The sequence below is a fragment of the Acanthochromis polyacanthus genome, chromosome 18 (genome assembly GCF_021347895.1).
Source record: "Acanthochromis polyacanthus isolate Apoly-LR-REF ecotype Palm Island chromosome 18, KAUST_Apoly_ChrSc, whole genome shotgun sequence".
Taxonomy (NCBI): Eukaryota; Metazoa; Chordata; class Actinopteri; family Pomacentridae; genus Acanthochromis; species Acanthochromis polyacanthus.
The window spans coordinates 32,177,194-32,197,026 of NC_067130.1; the positions used below are offsets into that span (position 1 = coordinate 32,177,194).

At 37.9% G+C, this 19,833-nt stretch overlaps 1 protein-coding gene across 3 annotated transcripts in view; it reads left to right on the forward strand.

Annotated features, from left to right (window-relative positions):
* Positions 1-19,833, forward strand: part of LOC110966005 (WD repeat-containing protein 7) — a 125,599-nt gene that overhangs the window by 62,437 nt on the left and 43,329 nt on the right. For all 3 annotated transcript variants that reach the window (XM_022215222.2, XM_022215224.2, XM_022215223.2), the window contains one exon: positions 4,052-4,165. In XM_022215222.2, coding sequence (XP_022070914.1) covers positions 4,052-4,165 — 114 coding nt within the window. The remainder of the gene's footprint in view (positions 1-4,051; positions 4,166-19,833) is intronic.

Below are 19,833 nucleotides of genomic sequence, written 5' to 3' on the forward strand. Positions count from 1 at the left end.
TAAAAATGAAACGGTTAAAAAATGACCTCTCAGGTAGATCAGATACAAATGCAGAAGGAAAGAGGAGGATGAATCAGCCAAAAACTATTTTAATGAATGCATTTTGTTGGAAAAAAGTTTAAAAAATAATAAAATACAAACATAGTAGTTATACCTGGGTAGTGAAATGATTGATACGTAAAAACAAAACCTTCATCAGTAGCACTAAAAATAGTTTGATAGACTAATCACTTTTTTTTTTTGGAGGAAAGCCATTAAGACAGAAGAAAAGGAGCAGAAAAGCAAAAATTATGCAAAATATAGAAATTTAAGATAAATATATATCCACACAACCACCATTCATTTATAGAAATAAATAAATTAATACACTGAAAATGCCTGAACACATCAAAGGGAAAAATGGATATACGGGAAAAGAGCAAAAAAAAGAATAAATAGAATGAAAGAAAAATGTTTTGTTCCATCCAAAAGAAAAACCAAAAAAATGTAAAGATATATCAGGGTGTCGTCTGCATAGAGGCAGCATTTTGTTTGTTCTTCTGGCTTTGAGTGGTAAAGTTGAACGTTTTGAGCACTTTATGCATTAGTTTGTTTTTAAATAAATAGAATAAAACATACAAACTAAATAAAAGAAGCATGCAATGAAGATTTGACATGGTAGAATTATGTTAATAAACGCAGATAGTGGACAGATGGAAGGTTGAATAGAAAAGTAAAAATGCTCTGTGTGCATTTTTAAGGAATTGAAATCAAATAATAAAGACATAAAAAACTTTCCTCATGTTTTATGGAAATTACTTGAAATAACAAGGCTTTATTTTAATGAAACTGTGAAACTTGAATAAAGTCATACAAAGGCAGCACTAAAGAACAGTTTAAAATGAAAGCGAACTGAAAAAGAGGAGACCCTGCTGTTCTTTGAAGAACAGGAAATGTGTTTTAAACAGCAGCAGACAGCAGCGAGGAGGAGGAGGTCCTGGAGGTTAACAAGGCATGCTGGGAGCTATGTGTCATGGCTGACATGACAAGCTTGACCTTGGAGCCAAGCAGAACGCCTCCTCCCCTCCTCTTCTTCTTCTTCTCCCTCAGCTCCTGCATCTCCATCGCTTTCATCCACCAGGACAGCTGAGTTATGGGTTATCGGCTCTGATGGTGTCCATGTATGTGTGAAGAGGAACCCAACAAGAGCAAACCTGAAATCTGCTGCGTTCAGACAGAAAATACTGGTTTTATAAAGATTAGTTGGGTGCTTCGTTTCAGATATCGGTCAGTAGACGATATAAATATAGAATAAAGTTTAACCCCTTAAGCTTCAGTGTACCGCCGGCGGTACACCTACTAATTTGCATAGGAATTTCAAGAATGTCCGACGGCTGCAAACACGATTATACAAACACTATACGCCGATGGAAAGCTTAGATTCTCATGAATCCGCCGGTATAAACCACTTTCAGATGCGATTACCACAGTGGGTGAGAAAAACACATTTGTCCGACAAAAACAAATATTCATCCATCCGTTCTCTATACACGGCTTCAACGCACACAGCGCGACTCACATTTCCGGGTTCATTATTACACACAAAAAAAAAGATTCCACAAAAAACAGCCATAATCCAACCTTTTACATCCAGATGACACAAGCCAGTAAACTATTTTGTCCAAAACATGTCCTGAAGTCGTATAAAATCCCCGAATCGGTCATTTTCAAGGAAATGCACCTCGCGATACCCGTCCAATATTCCCTGTATTTTTCGTAATTTTTTTTATTTAAAAATAGAATATTAGCGTTTTTTTTGTTCTGAAAACGGCTGGAATTGACTGAAGCTTAAAGGGTTAAGCAATTAATCTATGAAGTCAGCGGCCTAAAAGACACCAAAATGCAGCACAGGAAAGTGGAATACTACACATGTTTCAGTATGTTGTGTTATGCTATGTTGCATTATGCTACGTAGCGTAGCACAACATTGTGCGTTGTGTTCTGTTGCGTTCCATTGCGTTACTTGCGTTATGTTAGTTGCATTCCGTTCTGTTGTGTTAGATGGGTTACGTGCGTTATGTTAGTTGTGTTACATTCCATTGCGTTGGATTGTCATGCTCATTGCGTTGCATTCCGTTGCGTTATTTCCGTTGTGTTCCTTTCTGTTTTGTTAGTTACATTGTGTTGTGTTGCATTGGTTGCATTGCATTAGTTGCTTTGCATTAGTTTTGTTATGTCACGTTGTGCTACGTTGTATTAGTTGCATTGCGTTACTGGCAGTGCGTTGCCTTAATTGCATTATGTTCCATTCTGCTCTGTTGTGTTTGTTCCATTGCATTTCATTGTGTTGTGTTATGTTACATTGTGTTGAGTTACAATCAGCCTTTATTAGTCCTACAGTAGTGACTTTGTGTTTTGACAGCAGCAGCAGCAATAGTGCAAACATTCAAGAAAAATCAGTCGCAAAATAATGATGAACAAGAAAAACACTCAGAGAGCAGGACTCCTCCAAGGCTGCTCAGTCGTCGTTTCATTTCCGATGGATAAGTCCTCTGCGGTGGATTTGTAGTAGGATACAATCATGTGATCGTCAGCAGGCAGCTGATGTGTTCACTTGTTGTCATGGTTACAGTGATGCTGTGCCGCTATCTCACAATGACACAGAAATCTTTAACTAATCCATGGATACACACTATAAGCTGCATCACTGCCAGAATCTAATCACTTGGTTCTTGTCATTTCTGACCTTCCCTGAAAATTTCATCCAAATCCGTTATATAATATTTTGTTACTCTGCCACGTAACAAAACATATCCAAAAGTACTCGTTCAGATTGTTCTTCTTTTGATCTTAAAGCAATTAAATTCTGCCTAATTTAGATTTTTTTTTAGACTGGTTCAATTAAATTTTTATGCAAATGACAGAGAATAATTATTAAATGTTCTCATTTACAACGTACACGTAACACAAAATACCTTTTTTGAGAGAGAAGAGAGGAGCACAACCACTACCAGCACTGCTCTGAACAACTTTTTAGATAAAAAGTTGTAATAATAAATTACAATAATAATTTAACCAATTCCAAATGTATTAACCAGTAAGACAGAAAATACTATAAAATACCACCAACACATGGATGAGTTTCCATATTTTTGCAGCAGCACATGCAAATACAGCAGCTCTGATGCACGTATTATATGTAACTGACAGAATAAATAAAGCAATATGTGGTTTACAAATAAAAAAGCTCATTTCTTACTGAATTAAATGCACAAACCGTCTTTATCAAGCTTCGTTCTTGTCTCTTTCTTTTGTTTTTGGCACGTTATCAGCCACAGCGTCCACATCTGGCTAATTAAACACCAAATAACTTCCCGTTTAATCTGTGGACCCGAAGCATCCGACTGTTCTCCAACCCTAAAAACATCAGTTATGTTTTAATTAAGCCCAATTAAGTTTTTATCACTGTAATGTTGAGACGTATAATGGAGCATTGGGCTGCTATCGGCCTCCTGTCAGAGTGTGTGTGTGTGTGTGTGTGTGTGTGATGTAAAGTCATTATGTGGAGCTGAGCAGGTTAATTGGAACATGAAGCACAATGGTAACCAGGATTAATCAATGTAATTACACCCGCCGTGATTACGCTGCTTTATTGGCACATGTATGACCCTCTATGTGGGTTTTTCCTGTTTGAACTGCTTGTAATTTCTAAAAATGTGTGTTTTTTCTGCACAGGGAGGCGGTGAGGATGTTTGTGTAATCCATTAAGTGTTGAGATTAGCCCCCGTTACCTTTAGCCGCCGCATTCATTAGCGCGCCGCCATTCATTAGCCGCTAATGAAAAGCCACCGTTAATTGGCAACTTGGAGATAAGGGGCGAAATGAAAACACTAAATATAGAGAGGGGAGCTGTGTTATTTGTGTGCCTCCATTAATTGTCCAGATAACGAGGAGCCCCAGTAAAGCTTTATTAGCTGCTTAAGCAGGACGGTTAGCCCGATAACGAGGAGCAGCAGCCAAACAGGCTGATTATTTAATATTTACCAACAGTTTTCCTTCTTTTTGTCTCCAGCTGGTGCGTCCACCGAGCCATCGACGCCGGCTCCGCCCCCTCCAGAGGCTCAGCCAATAGAAACCAAAGTTCCAGAGGAGGAAATGGACGTGACCGACGACGACATCACTGCAGGTAGGACCAATGAAAGCTTCGGGAAATGACAGAATCTGGGTTTAATTAGCGTACCAAACCCAAATCTGCAACGAAATCAGTGGCTGTGGACATGAGTTGCATCGTGGGTAATGTAGGTTTTGTCAGAGAAGAAGAAAAAACCGGAATCTTTTCTTCTGCTGGATCAGTTTTGCTGCTTTCCCCTACATATTTCTGCAAACAGAACATACAGAAAGATCTGCTGTCCAGTATTACAGATTCTGAATCAGTGACATGAGAAATAACAGAGAAAATGTCAGGTTTTTATCTTTCATGGTTCTTCAGACGCTTTTGTTCAGACTCAGATTTAATGTGTTAAAAACACAAAAGTTTTATTTCCCACAAAGCGTTCCATATATGTAGCAAAAATTTCTCAATTATCTTTATAAATATCCAGATTTTTGCTGTAACAATTTCTATCAAATCAGAGCTTGTTGAGCAGATTGAACCTGATGATTTGAGGTGGAATAAACCAACTGGAATCAGTCAAATCACTGAAACAATCTTACCTCTGTGGTCACATTTCTCCTTGAACTTGCTGTGAAACGTCTTTGTGTAAAATGAAGGAATCATTTTGAATGAAGGCGTTTTGCTCCGAGTCTGAATGTGGGTTAAGTACAGAGTGTGGTTTCTCTAATCGGAGTGTAACAGCAGAGTGTGGCGTTAAAAGCAGTTTACTGTCTTCTAGGTGAGAGAGACTGACACCTGTGCAGGTAGAATCACACATGACATCATTTCCACTCCACTGGTCTTTGTCACATTCTTCTGAAAGTTTAACTGTGACAAAAACAGATTTTCTGCACTCAAAGAGGCACATTTTTCATTAAATTTAAATGTATTATTATTCATTATAATAGCAGGATCATGTCTGTATACGGTTCTAGTTATAAACGGTTGGTCGATCCCAGATTCACTTAAAAATCTGCGCCTGAAGGGAAATTCTTGTGTAAATGTGAAGCTAAACAGCCTCTAAGATTCTCTGGCTGTTTCTTGCATCACCTTCCTTCCTTCCTCCTGCTTCCATCCTTCTCTCAGACCAGTCAATATCACAGATGTGTCTGACAATTTATCATTCCTCACAGCTCATTTTTCTCCTATTGACAGCACTGTGATGTTTTTTCTTCCCTCCATTCAGTCTCTGCAGTATTAAATCTGTTAGCAGACACCTCAAACACTGAGCACAAGTCTGAAGCTTCTCCAAGTTTTCACTGATTGTGAACTTTTCTTTCTGGTAAATCCATTTTACCACATTTGAATCTGAAATTATTACTAATATAAATAGAATAATGCACTTCTGCGTCATATTATAAGCTGTAAACAGCGGTAGTGTTGAGCTCTACTTGTTGTTTCCAACCTGAAACCTAAAGAGTCACAACTTTAACAAACAGTTGTGGGTTTTTTCACAGTTTTGCACATCCAGAACTATCTCCTCAGCACTGTGTTACTGCTGGAGAATTCACCTTATCATTGTTCTGATATAGTGGAAGAAAAAACCCAGAATTGTTTGGACTTCACTCTTTAATCGCCGTTGTCTTGGGCGTTGCTCAGCCCAGGATACAGGGATGGTGCCCCACTAAACGGCTTTTAGGGGGAATTGTACTTGAACATCTGCATGTGAAGAGGCAATCACTGTCATTTAAATTCCCCAACAAATTAAAAATAAAGCTGATCAGGTCTTTTTTATTTACGCTCTCTAAATCAAAATATCAAATTTTGAGCTTGTAGGTTCTTGTTGTGTGAAATACACAACAGAAATGTACCCTTAGCGCTACTACTGTTTGTTTCAAGGGGGAAAAAACATAATTTCAATAAAAACAGAGTTCAATCTGACAGTAATTAGTATTATTGCAAGTGATTATTCCATATTTTTTTTGAAAACTAATAGATTCTTTAGCTCATAAACTATCAGGACAAACCAAAACTCCAACACGTCTGAACCGATTAATGTGTGTTTCACTGTCGATAACGATCCAGATTCTCAGTAATCAATCAGATAACCAATATTTGAAACTAACATGCATCAGAGCCACAGCAGAGCATTTTTTAACTGGTTTCATTTTTCAGAAACAATGAAACCAAAAACTGTAAAATATTGGCTGTCATACCTGATAATCAGCCCGGCTACGATAAGTTCAAGTTTGAGTCATGTTAAATGGAAAAAACAGCAAATTCTGACACTGTAGAAGCTGCTGACAGAGAATAAATGACATTTAGATCGATAAATGATTGAATTTCTGTTTAAAGAAGTCCTAGATATTGAAAATGGTCTGAAAAATAAACCTGTTTTCAATCTTATATAGACTAAACTGAACAAAAGAAGCCAAACATCCCACTTGTGGATCAATAACAGCCATAAAATCCCCACAAAAATCCCCAAAAAGAAAGAAAGAAAATATAAAAAATCTATTTACATGAAGAGAAATCACTTTGTCTTTTTCTTTATTAGATTCTTGCATCTTTTAACTTTGAAAAATAGATTAATTAACACAACATTTTGATGCTAAACTTTAATCTGGCAAATTAATCTCATTTACCTCATGTAATAGATAGGTGAAGAGTCCCTTTGGTTTTTGTATTTTTATTTAAACTAGTATTACGTGTGAAATATAATAAGCATTTTTAAACCTGTTTTCAATCTTATTTTAGATTGAACTGAACAAAAGAAGCCAAACATCCCACTTGTGGATCAATAACAGCCATAAAATCCCCACAAAAATCCCCAAAAAGTGCCTTTAATGAATCAGCTCAAGTAAAAGAACCATAAAAAACATAAATTTAGGAATGAAAATACATAAATATCTGTCCACATACACACTTTAAAATTCCAAAACTCACCAAAAATGAAGACTATCACACTAGAGTGAGTTGACCCAAAGCTGTCAGCATCAGGACCAACTGAATTAAAACAGTCACTAACATATTCTTAGGGGCTCGGTTAATGTTAGTTTTAGATGTTTATCTGAGGAAAGTCTTTGTTAAAATGAGACTAAAGCGCCTCGCAGGACGAGAGAAAATAAGAAGGAACAAGGAGACAAAGGAAAAAAGATGTCGACAGCCACAGAATCACTTGGCTGCAGGCTGTTTCCACGGCGATAGACTCATCACATCAGTCTGCCGTCTCCCCTGTCGCACACCAACACAACGGCAACACACACACACACACCGACGCACACTGAGCTGAGGATGTGCAGGTGACAACATTTGTTGCTCGGTGCCACAGCTGCAAAACCTCCCAGACCAGAGCTCCCTGGTAGAAAGCTCCGAGTGTGTGTCTGTGTGTGTTGTAATTATGTCCATGGCAGTGTCAGGGGATGTCATTAGGATCCACAACACACTCCTACTACACACACACACACACACGCCCAGACACACACTCTAATTCAGCTGGTTGGTGACGTTTCAGTGGAAAAAGGCTCCTAAACAGTTAAAGTGTTGGTAGATATTACAGAGACATGGATGGAGATAAATGAGAAACACTAAGAGGGTCCAATCATTAGAACGTTTTCTGCTCAACCACCTCTGAAGGAAGCTATTAGGATCAAAGTGAATTATTTTAGGACATGTACACGACTATTCAGAAGAAGACACACCTTCTCATTCATTTGGTTTGCATTTAACTGTTTTATAGTGTAAATTGATACTGAAAGCATCAAAACTTTATACAGATGGAATTATGTTGTAAACAAAAAGTGTTCATCTCTAGTATTAATCTACAATGAAGAAAATAATACAATCAGTCCAGTGCCATTTATTTAAGAATGTGGCAAATTCCTCTGCATGTCACAGCAGTAGTTGATTGGTTTATGTGTCATATTGGGGAAAAATACATTTTTCTGTTTGTTTTATTGTTGTGTTTTTTTGTAAAAAGCCCAAATGTTCTTAGTTTCTTCTTATATTTAGTTAAAATTAGGTGCTGCACTGGGCTATTGCTTTCTATTGGCTTAAATTTATCTCTGGTGTTTGAATCAAGTACCAGAACTCGCTGTTGAAAGTGCAAAATTACAGATAACCTCTTGTTTAAAATAATTTAAAGGGGTACAAGCACTCTGCATTTTGTTTTGGTGACTTGGTAGCTGTCATCTACTTCAGTATAAATCCTGCAGGTTCCTGGTTTAAATATGATCATATCTGTGGAACAGTAATGTGGTTCTACACTAGAGTGAAGACTACCTCCATCAGCAGACCAAACACCTCCTCAGTCCTCTGATGGAGGAAGGTAACCTCAGGGAGGTCAAAGGTCTCTGCTAGACTCAACCCCAACAAGCCAACAACCCCCTTCTTCACACTGTAAGGCATTTTTTGTCTCATTCAGGATTCCTGCAGACAATACCAGCTGATTCTTTCCATCCAGGTTTGAAATAACACAACATGAATCAGTGCGAACGATAGATTTAGGTTTATGAATCACTGAGCTTTGCCGGTTTCTCAACATCAACACAAGAAATAATAGTTGAGTTTCCTGAACATTTTGTGAAAGAGAGCTTTAGTTGCAGTAATTGGTTTGTAGGGACGAAGGGATGCCATGGAAATAAAGAGTTTTTAAAAAAGGGAATGTTATTTTGAGTTTAAATAATGTCATGTGGTGGTAAAAGCACCTCGTTTGACAGAATGAGTCCACGTTTGTATGCAGGACTGGAGGATGATGGCAAAGTCTCAGAATTCAGTTTCGTTTTCTGTCCTTGTTTTCCTTTCTGGTTCGGTTTAGAAACCAAAACTGCATTGCTTGATTTCATAAAAATATCCCACTTTGTTCAACACATTAACACATTAGAAGCTTATTTTTAGGTTTGACACCAAAATTACTTCGCTGAAGTTTGGAAAAATATCCTGTTTTGGTTTAAAGTACAATTCGTGCACTACATATTTCAAGCTTCTCTCTATTTTCTGGTTTACCACGGTGACCAGACTATCATCTAGAAGACCAGAGTTACATTTAATTATCACACTTTGTTCAAAACCTTTACATGTTAGAAGCTTGGTGAACCAACATTACTTGGTTATCTTGAGAAAAAATGTCATGGGTTTGGAGAAATGTCATGGTTTTGGCAAAAATCTGACTTTTTCACGACATATCTGAAGCTTCCCCTTCATTTTCTGGGTCACCATGGTGACATATCCAATATATGATTAATAGATCTATTAAACATTTTTCAGTTTATGAATCAGTGAGTTTTGCCTGTCTAAAGAACTTAATTAAATGTTGCCAATACACAGAGTCAGCACAAGCTTTAGTTTTAGTAATTCTCTCTTTGTAGGGAGGAAGTAAAGCCCGGAAATTCAAGAAGTAATGGAGGGATTCTTGCTTTCAATGACCAAGCTTTCCACCAAAGGAGCAGAGTTTGTCCCATGACGGACAAGAGACCAAATGTCTTAAAATTAAGTGTTTTGTTGTTATTGACTCTGTTTTAACTTGCTTTCTGGTTTGATTTGGACACCAAAACTACGTTTATAGATTTAGGAAAACATCAGCAATGTTAGACACTTTTACATGTTAGAAGCTTGGTTAAGTTAAAACACCAAACGTACAGCAGAAGATGTTGTGGTTTAGGTTTAAAATACACGTTTGAAGTGTGTCCTCCATTTTTGGGTTACCGTGGTGACAAGTCCAACTAATTTCTGATTGGTTGCCTGAAAAGGAATGACAGTGAAGTGGTAAAATAAAATGTGAGTTGATTTGAAATGTAATTTTGATACGTGTTGAAAACGCAGTGAAGCTGTTTAAAAACACAATTTTGGACGTTTTAATGAGGATTTTTTCCAAAAGAGGAGGGAAAACAGACAAAGGGTAAGAGTATCTGATAAGTTTCCAAGTCCCGCCTCTTCTAATATGTGATTGGTTGTTTGAAAAGTAGTGACAGAAACAATAAGATAGAAGATGCGTTGATTTGAAATGTAATTGTGATACGTAGTTTAGTTGTATAAAAACACGGGTTTGTCGAGACTTGGATGTTTTAATGAGGATTTTTTCTAAAAGAGGGAAAACAGACAAAGGGTAAGAGTATCCGACAAGTTAAGTCCCGCCTCTTCTTATGTGATTGGTTTGGCAGCAAATGAGTGACAGTGAAGCAATATGTCTCTTTTAAGGTTCCTGCAGATGATATCAGAAGATTCCTGTGTGTTTCCACAACAAGAAGCAATCCTATAAAATATTTTTGCATCCATAAATTTCTTCCTTCCTCTTTTCCTGCCTCATCTCAGCGTCTCTCCCGCTGTGAGGGGTCGTCGGGGGTCGGAGGTCAAAGGTCACGCTGACCCTCACCTCTCCGTGTCATTAGCCCGGCTGTGATTTGGTTAGCTGAAACGCCAGCTTCCATCACTAATCTAATAGCCGAGGCCCGGAGGTCGTTTGGGTCAGATCACATTTCTCCTCAGAACAGATTGAACTTACGGAGAGATAAATGTTGTGAGCCGCGACTCCAAACGCTCTGATTGTTCCACATGATTGTGTTTCTGCCAAGTTACACCGTGAGGGACCCAGCTGGTGTATGGGAATATTATTGTATTACAGGTAGGAGAGTGGAGCTATTGAACAAATGTTAATAATGTACAGGAATGTCTTTCTGGTGACTCTGGGACAGAAAACAGCAAAATGACAGTAGGACAGTGTGCTGTAGTATAGACCAGTGTATGGTTTGGTAAGGTGAGCTGAATGGTTTGTTATGATAGCATACTGAATGTTAATGATTAACCCTCATGTTGTCCTGCAGGTCAAAAGTGACCCGTTTTAAAGTTTGAAAATGTGGGGGAAAACAATATTTTCACAGTGAAACCTCTCATGTCCAGATTTTCAACATTTTTGGGAAATTTTTGAACATTTTTTGGTGGAGAAAAGAAATGTCAAAAATGATTAAGAACATTCACCAAAAAAATCAACCAAAATCCAGCAAATTTCACAGGATTTTGGTAGATTTTTGTTTTTGGAGAATGTTCTCAAAGAAAATATTAGAAGTTTTACTGATATATATGTGATCACTTTAGATATTTTTAGGATTTTTTTTGCAAGATTTTTACTCATTTTCTGAAAATATTTACAAGAATGTTCTTTTTTGAATAAATCCTTTAATTTTTATAAAATTATTGGAATTTTCTTTGTGAAGTTTTTGCAAATTTTAAGAAATTTAGGGAATTTTTTGGCTTAATTCTTTTGATTTCTTTTTTCAGGCAAACACTATTTTTTGATGCCTGTAAATGAGGCCAACAGGAGGGTTAATTAAGTTTTTTAGGTTCTAGCTAGCCCCCAGAAGGATGTAAACTCTGCTTGAGTTTGGTGACATCCTGATAACCACATGGCATCTAAGGTACGGCAAACGCTTGTCAAAATAAGACACCTTTCTCAAGATTTTACAGTATCAGTTACTGAAAAACTGTTCTGCTTAAATTACTATTGACAGATATGCGATGTAATGTTCAGTATACCTCGTGTTTACTCAGCCCAGTCTCTGTACGTTGCAATGGCAACAGAATCTTGTGTAATTGTGTTATTTCCCTCTAAACATAACCGTAAAAATGTCAAAGCAACAAGTTTTGGTGCCTGAACTGAACTAGAAACGTCAAGAGAAAATGACCCCTAATATGAGACTTTCATTCAAATTAGACACTCTCCCCAACATGTTGCATAAATTATGTTTATTTTAAAACAAAATCTCCCCAAAACCTAACAGAAATTACAGTTTAGTTGTATCCTGACGTGATTTACTGAGGACAGTCGGTCTAATGAATTATCTTATATTCTCCCAGTGTTGTAGTGTATTTAGGAACCTAATGTCCTCGTGTTGTGTAGTACATGTGTCCTGTGGTTGAATGGACAGTGTGATAATGTGCATGTAGGGGGGGTTGGGCAGTGTGTACATGTGTGTTTGTGTGTGTCGGGGTTTATGAATGTGTCACAAAGATAAAGCGCTGGCCTTGGGGTGTGTGTGTGTTGTTGTGTATTGTTGTGTGTGTGTGTGTGTGTGTTGCTCACAGTGACTGACCGACCAGTTTAGCAGCCGTTTTCTGGGTCGCCGTCCGAATTCCTGACTTCCTGTTTGATTACTAACAGCAGCTTGGTTCTTGAATAACCGTCTCTCTGTCTTTTCTGGCTGATTTGTCGAGTGGTTTGAGTGTTGGGTTAGGAGGAGGATGGGGCGGATGGACGGGTCAAAATTGGTTATTAATCTCAAAATCATCAGCAGCTTTCTGCTCGACCATCTCTGGTTTGCTTGGAGCTGTTTTTCAAATACTCAAACTATGAATATCTAAAATGGTATCTGTGAAATTTTGGATTGATGCATCAAATACTTTACAAGATAAAGTTATTAAAAACTGCCCGTCGACTCACTTTCAGCTGGGTTTTTTTCTCTCACATTTAAATCTGAGTCTGTTTGAACAACAATATGAGACACTATTAAAGATAACCAGAAATTTTCTTATTTCTCATCGTGTCATTGATTCACATTCTGCAGTGCTATGATGTTAGAAATACATTCCTGTACGTTAAGATTTGGACAACGGCTCCGTTCTTCTACCAGATATTACTGCTAATGTACAATATGTTTTGGAACGCTTTTTCTGCCGATGTTCTGTCCCTATATTCTAATATTAGACAAGTAGATTAAATAGTCTCTGATAATGAGCAAATTAAAATATACAGAAATAAAACTGAAGCCACTGTGAAAAAATGTGATTTTTCAGCACATATTAGCAGAAAAATACAAATCCAGAAGTCAACTAGTGATATTTTCTGAACTCCATGTAGCTGCAGGTCACAATAATACAAAACTAAACCTATAGAAGACTTTAATTAGAAATTCTTGGTCACAAAATACAAAAAAGTTGTTTTCATTGAACTTTTAAACTGGTTGAGTAGGTTTGACAAGTTGTACCACAAAAATGAATGGTTTTTTTTCACATGGAAATAAAAATATGTAAAAATTGCCCCAAAAAGTCAGTGTTTATTAGGGTTTTATTTGGTTTTATTGCCTGTTTGCAGAAGTTTTTCTTAACTCAGCCTTGGTATTACATAATTAGGCTACAAAATGCACAGCGCAAAAATGCAGAGAAAAAAACGTGTGTTTCAGACAGTCTTCATAAATAAACATATTTTATGCTGTAAAAACAAATCAGAGATAACCGAACAGAATTTATTTCGTAAATAGGGATTTTAAATACATTTTTGGTCTTGAATTACCTAATTTCTAACCTTAAAAATGCATAGAAATTACTTAATTTGTGCCCTGAATTAAAGATTCCGTTTCTTAAATTTCACATTTGTGCTTTTAACCCGTTAAACTTCAGTGTACCGCCGGCGGTACACCTACTAATTTGCATAGGAATTTAAAGAATGTCCGACGGGTGCAAACGCGATTATACAAACACTATACGCCGATGGAAAGCTTAGATTCTCATGAATCCGCCGGTATAAACCACTTTCAGATGCGATTACCACAGCGGGTGAGAAAAACACATTTGTCCGACAAAAACAAATATTCATCCATCCTTTCTCTGTACACAGCTTCAATGCACACAGCGTGACTCACATTTCCGGGTTTATTATTACACACAAAAAAAAAGATTCCACAAAAAACGGCCATAATCCAACCTTTTACATCCAGATGACACAAGCCAGTAAACTATTTTGTCCAAAACATGTCCTGAAGTCGGTATAAAATCCCCGAATCGGTCGCTTTCAAGGAAATGCACCTCCCGATGCGCGTCCAATATTCCCTGTATTTTTCGTAATTTTTTTAATTTAAAAATAGAATATTAGCGATTTTTTGTACTGAAAACGGCTGGAATTGACTGAAGCTTAAAGGGTTAAATGACCTGAATTAGTTATTGTCTCATATTAGAATTTATGCTCTTCCAAAGTACTTGATTAGTCCTCTTGAATGTTTGCACTTCAGTTAATTGAGCAGCTTTTAGAGTTGCTTCCTTTCTTGCCTGTTTTTTTTCTTCCCCAGTGTTGAAAACCCTTTAAATCTATAAAAGCTCATTTTTATCTGCCGCCCCTCCTCCATCAGTGTTTATATCTCCTCTTCACTGTCCTGTCTTTACTGCTGTCCATTACTTTCACTTTCACTCTCTCGTCTCTCTGCTTCTTCTGCTTTGCTGTCAGCAGTGATTCAGTTCAGGACAATGGTGAGTTCAGGCGCTCCCGGATAATTCATGTTTTCACCGCTCGCATCTGCTTGTTGTGAGAATCGGGTCGGATAAACCGTCAGACGTCTTGAATTGATTCAGTGCTTTAGAGTCGACACAACAAACTATAAATCTGTCATCAAGCTTTTCTCTTATTTCTGCTCCGTTTCTCGGCGATCCGGCAGCAATCCAGCTCTTTTAGCGGTGGCATTTATGGAAACAAAATGCTTCTTCTCCCCTCTACAAAAGTAATATACAGCTGATTTACTGTTTCTGTGTCCAGTAAGGAGGTCATGGAGAAGTCATCACAAACAGTATAGTCGGGATGGTTTGATTCCCCAGATATAAACTTTATTTTCATTCTGGAAATACATTTGATGCATTTTTCATTATTTAAATCGCTTTCACAACAAAAACAACCTCCAGACACTAAGCTACACATTGAAATTGGCCAATTTTGAGAAAACAAAATGGCCGCTGTGAAGAAAGCGGGTTTACAAATGTTCCACCTGAACAATTCCCCCGTCATGATTTTTTGGGGCCCCGCTGCTGCATCATGGGCTTAACTCCACCCAAAACGATTGTGATTGGGACAAACGAAGTACAAACAGGATGGAGCATTTTTTTAGGGTATTTAGATCTGAACATGCAAGATTACAATGTTCAGACTTTGCAAACCCAAATGAGACCATATTTGTATTGCGATTCCCCGTGGTGATTTTTTTTGGGGCACCGTTGCTGCTTCCTGGGCTAGACTCCTCTTAAAGGTCCCTTATTATGCTACTTTTCAGTCACGTCATATAGGTCTCAGAAGCCCAAAAACACAGTATTTAAGTTTGTTCGCCCCAAAATCATCCTTTGTTCGGAGTTTCAGCGGTCGAAAAATTCAGTCAGGGGGAGGAGTTAAATCCGCTTATTTCATCATAAGCGGACCCAAATCAAAATCGGATGTTTGAGCAGGCATTTTCACAAAATGTGGTGTAGCAAGGCAGGGAGGAAACAGTTTTCAAATTCGAACCTTATAATGAGGCTACTGCAACACACACTACTATAAGAACACTTTCACAAAGTGAGGTTTGCATAATATGTCCCCTTTAAGACATTTCTGATCGATAAAAGAAATTCAAACAATGGGTATTATTTTAGGGTATTTTAGGTCTGAAAATGCAAACTTACAATGGTCAGACTTCAGAAATGAGACCATTTCTGCATTTCAGTTCCACCTGTCATGATTTTGTTGGGGCATCCTAGGCTTAAATTCTCCAAAAACAGTTGTGATTTGATAAAATGAAATAAAAACCAGGCTTTTATTTAGGATGTTTTAGGTCTATAAATGCTAGGCTGCTGTGCTGAGACTTTGGAAACCCAAATAAGACCATTTTTCCATTTCAGCTCCTCCTGTTGTGGGCCATCGTTGCTCCATCCCGGGCTTACCTTTGCCCCAACACTGTTGTGAATGGATTAAAAAAATAAGAACAAGTTTTATTGTGGATGTTTTAGGTCTGGAGATGTGAGGATATGATGCTCAGACTGTGGAAACCAAAGTGAGACCATTTTGCATTTAGAATATTTACCCATTTTCTCAAATTTCTACAGCAAAGTTAAAAATGTGACACTATTTTAACCCCTTGAGCCATAATAATGGGAATAACACCAAGTTAGACTACACTGGAAATGTCCTTTAAACTAGATTTTCATTTTAGAAGTGGATTTGTTAACCCTAGTTTGTTGTTGGAACTTGTTTCGAGTTTATTCTTTGAAAGAAGTTGATTGGAAGGGGACTTTTCATGCCAAACAGGACTTCATAAAAACAAGCAAACAGTTTATAAGAAGATTAAACTATGTAGGAGACTATTACAGAATGCATTTCATAAGAACCTAAATAAAGGTTTTCTTGCGTAAACAATTTGTACAATCTTGGGTTAATGAGTTAGAAGTTGAGCATTAAATATAAATTTGTCTTTTAAATTCTTCTGTTTATTGACAGTTTGTCCATCTTTACCTCTCATTCTTTCATCCCTCCTGACCTCAAATTCTTTTCTCTTTCTCTGTTTTTGTTGGAAAAAAACCCATTTCGTTTCGCCTCTCACTCTAGAGTTGTGATGCTTTTCATTTGCCGCCAGAGTTGGAATCTAATTCTGTCAGATGTCTGTGATTCCGCCAGTGAGAGGAGAGTGTGACTAAACCACGGTGGCTTTAATAACAAATAATTCCCCCTTCATGAAGAAGCCGCCTCTGCATTAGTGAAATTAACATCCAGAGTCATTTATCAGGTCGCTCCATTAACAGCACCGATGCGACAGCCGAAAATATTAGCTGTATTTAAAACCTGTCGGATGGTAAATTAAACTGCAAAACAAACACGTAATAGATAACGGAGGATAGAAAAAAAATAGGACCTCAGGCTTTCAATATCGCCGAGCTGTGCCTTCACACAGGATTACTGTGATATGAAGCGCAGAAAAATGAATGTGATTGAAGGCAGAAGTCCTCCTTGATGTGTTTATTCTGCAGCCGCCTTCTATTCCTGCTGTAATGAAGCCTATTAGAAGAAAAACACTGAGGATTAAACGTCGGAAAATGGCAATAATAACATTATTCTGATGGAGGAAAAGCACCGAAATATGTAGTTCAGTGTGCTCTCAATGGAAAATGTGATGCCCACTTTGATTTTTGGATATTTTTTGAGCAGAAAAATTTAAAAGTTACAACTTTCAACAACTCAAACACCTTTAGGAGAAGACTGAATGAAGACGCCAGAAGACCCTGTAAGAGTTCATTAAAGACCACAGGCATTTGTTTTATCTGTTTTAAGATGAACCTCAGTAGCTGAACTTTGTGCTCAGCTCTACATGCTGCTGCATTTTATATTTAAATCAAGCCTTTTAAAGGATCAGTATCAACAGGAAGTAGCGCAGCAACGCTAGTGCTCCAGTTGTATCGTGTTCTGGTTTAGTTCCAGCTCGGTTACATCTGCTTTGTCGTTTTAATGTCCACTGAGAATGTGTCAGAAAGAGAATCGTCTTCAAGCATTCAGTTGGGAAAAAAGACAGATTTTTATGGTGTTTCTCGTTCCTGGTGTTGGCTTCTTGTACTTCTTCACTTTGACAATCACTCGGATGAACCCTATCTGTTTTTTCGGATGTTCGAAGTTTAAGAACAAGACATTAAGCCAAGCATATTTTTAGGTTTCAACAGTGCCTATGAAAGACACTCACCCCCTTGACAAAAGAACACTTCAAGCAACTCAAAGTTACTGAATGCCTCTCAGAGTCCAGTTAAATCTAACATTAAGATATGGAAAGAACATGGAACGTGGGTATGGAAATTAAGAAGCTAATGAGGGAGGCCACCAAGACACCTATGACTCCCTCTGAAGGAGTTAGTTAGCTAACCCCAATCTTTTTTTCTTATTCTTTCTGCAGATTTATCAACTAACAACTTAGCAATTAGCCTACTTAGCAAACTTGCTAGCTGTTGCTGTTACCTTTATTGCTAACAGGTCCATAGGTTTGTGAAGAATCTTTGCTTATTGAAGTCTCTTCGTTGTAACTTTCCTCTCTTTCTTGCTTTCTTTCGTTTCCTGTTTTTTTCTTTCTTTCTGCAAACATATCAGCTAGCAACCTAGCCACTAACTAACCCCAGTCTTTTTCTGTCTTTCTTTCTTTCTTAGTCTCTAATTTGTCTGTCTCTCACATCTAAAGTTGCTTTTTTTCTTCACTTCTCTGATCTGAACTTTGTCAGTCTTTCTTTCTTTCTACAAACTTATTAACTAGCAACTTAGCTGTTAGCTAGTTAGAAAACTTTCCAGCTGCTGCTGCTAGCTTGGTTGCTGACAGGAACATAGGTTCTCCGTTTACTGTTGTCTCCTGGTCATACCTTGCCATAAACCAAGTTTCTTTAGTGAAAGACTTTACTAATCCGACACCAATAAATTATCTAAAACTGGACAGTGCAGCGTGGCTAATAAACTGCAGCAACTTTCAGTGTTTGAACTCTCTGACTGATCGAAGGTGCATATTTGTAGGTCAAAATTTAGCTTAAATTTGCCTCTCGGACAGTGGCAATTCCAGTTAAATACGATCACTTTACAGGGAGGTGTTCCATTTGAAATGCTCTAATTACCAACGTTCAATTTACAGATCAATCTGTGCAAAATAAACTTATTTTAATATGTTTTTAACCCTTTAAGCTTCAGTGTACCGCCGGCGGTACACCTACTAATTTGCATAGGAATTTCAAGAATGTCCGATGGGTGCAAACGCGATTATACGAACACTATACACCGATGGAAAGCTTAGATTCTCATGAATCCACTGGTATAAACCACTTTCAGATGCGATTACCACAGCGGGTGAGAAAAACACATTTGTCCGACAAAAACAAATATTCATCCATCCGTTCTCTGTACACGGCTTCAAAGCACACAGCGCGACTCACATTTCCGGGTTCATTATTATACACAAAAAAAAGATTCCACAAAAAACGGCCATAATCCAACCTTTTACATCCAGATGACACAAGCCAGTAAACTATTTTGTCCAAAACATGTCCTGAAGTCGGTATAAAATCCCCGAATCGGTCGTTTTCAAGGAAATGCACCTCGCGATGCGCGTCCAATATTCCCTGTATTTTTCGTAATTTTTTTTATTTAAAAATAGAATATTAGCGATTTTTTTGTACTGAAAACGGCTGGAATTGACTGAAGCTTAAAGGGTTGATAACATTACCTTTGTTTTCATTGCCCATAGTGTTCATTTTATTGTGGGAAGCTGTGATTTATTTATTTTTTTTGCACAGTGATGGAAGGAAAACGACGTATAAACTGATGGCTGCTGATCAGAGATGTAGAATCTGGATGCAAAAGCATTTTTTTCTGGTAGTTTTCTTTTATAAACTCGTGTCCAGCTGTATTTGCGGTGTCTTCCTGGACCCTCCTGACCTCGTCCATGTCGTCTAATCGAGGCCGGTGTTCCCGCTGAGCTCCGATAGCTGAGCTCCGTCTGTCTTAAGACGCTAAATACACTTAACCTTCAGATGGACGCCGCTGTTGGAAGGGCAGCCACCGTTTGGGGACTCAAATCTTTTTTCTCTATCAACTTAATTGTGTTTTCAATTATTTCCCCCCCCAGATTTTCTGTCTCCTGACATTTGCTGTAAGGACGACGCTTCACCTCTTTCCCTCCTCCGACGACCACAACTTTTATTCCTGATGTAGAGAAATGAAGTGGTTCGCTGCAGTTTTTTGCTTCTTTTTTGGGGGTTTTTGGGTCGAAATCTTCTCTCCCACCGACACTCTCCTTCGTTCTCACACGGTTTCCTGCTGCTATCGATCGCCTCCCTCGGTCCCCGGTGATCGGGTTTTACCAGTCTGCCATTGATTACCAATGGAGGCAGCGCTGAGGTGCATGATGGGAAGGTGGTGGGGCTGATTTCCTCCACAGAAATAAAGAAATAAAATACATTTTTATCATCCAGATGGAGACATAAATACCCCAAAATAATGCAGTTTATCGAGCTTACTTCATCTA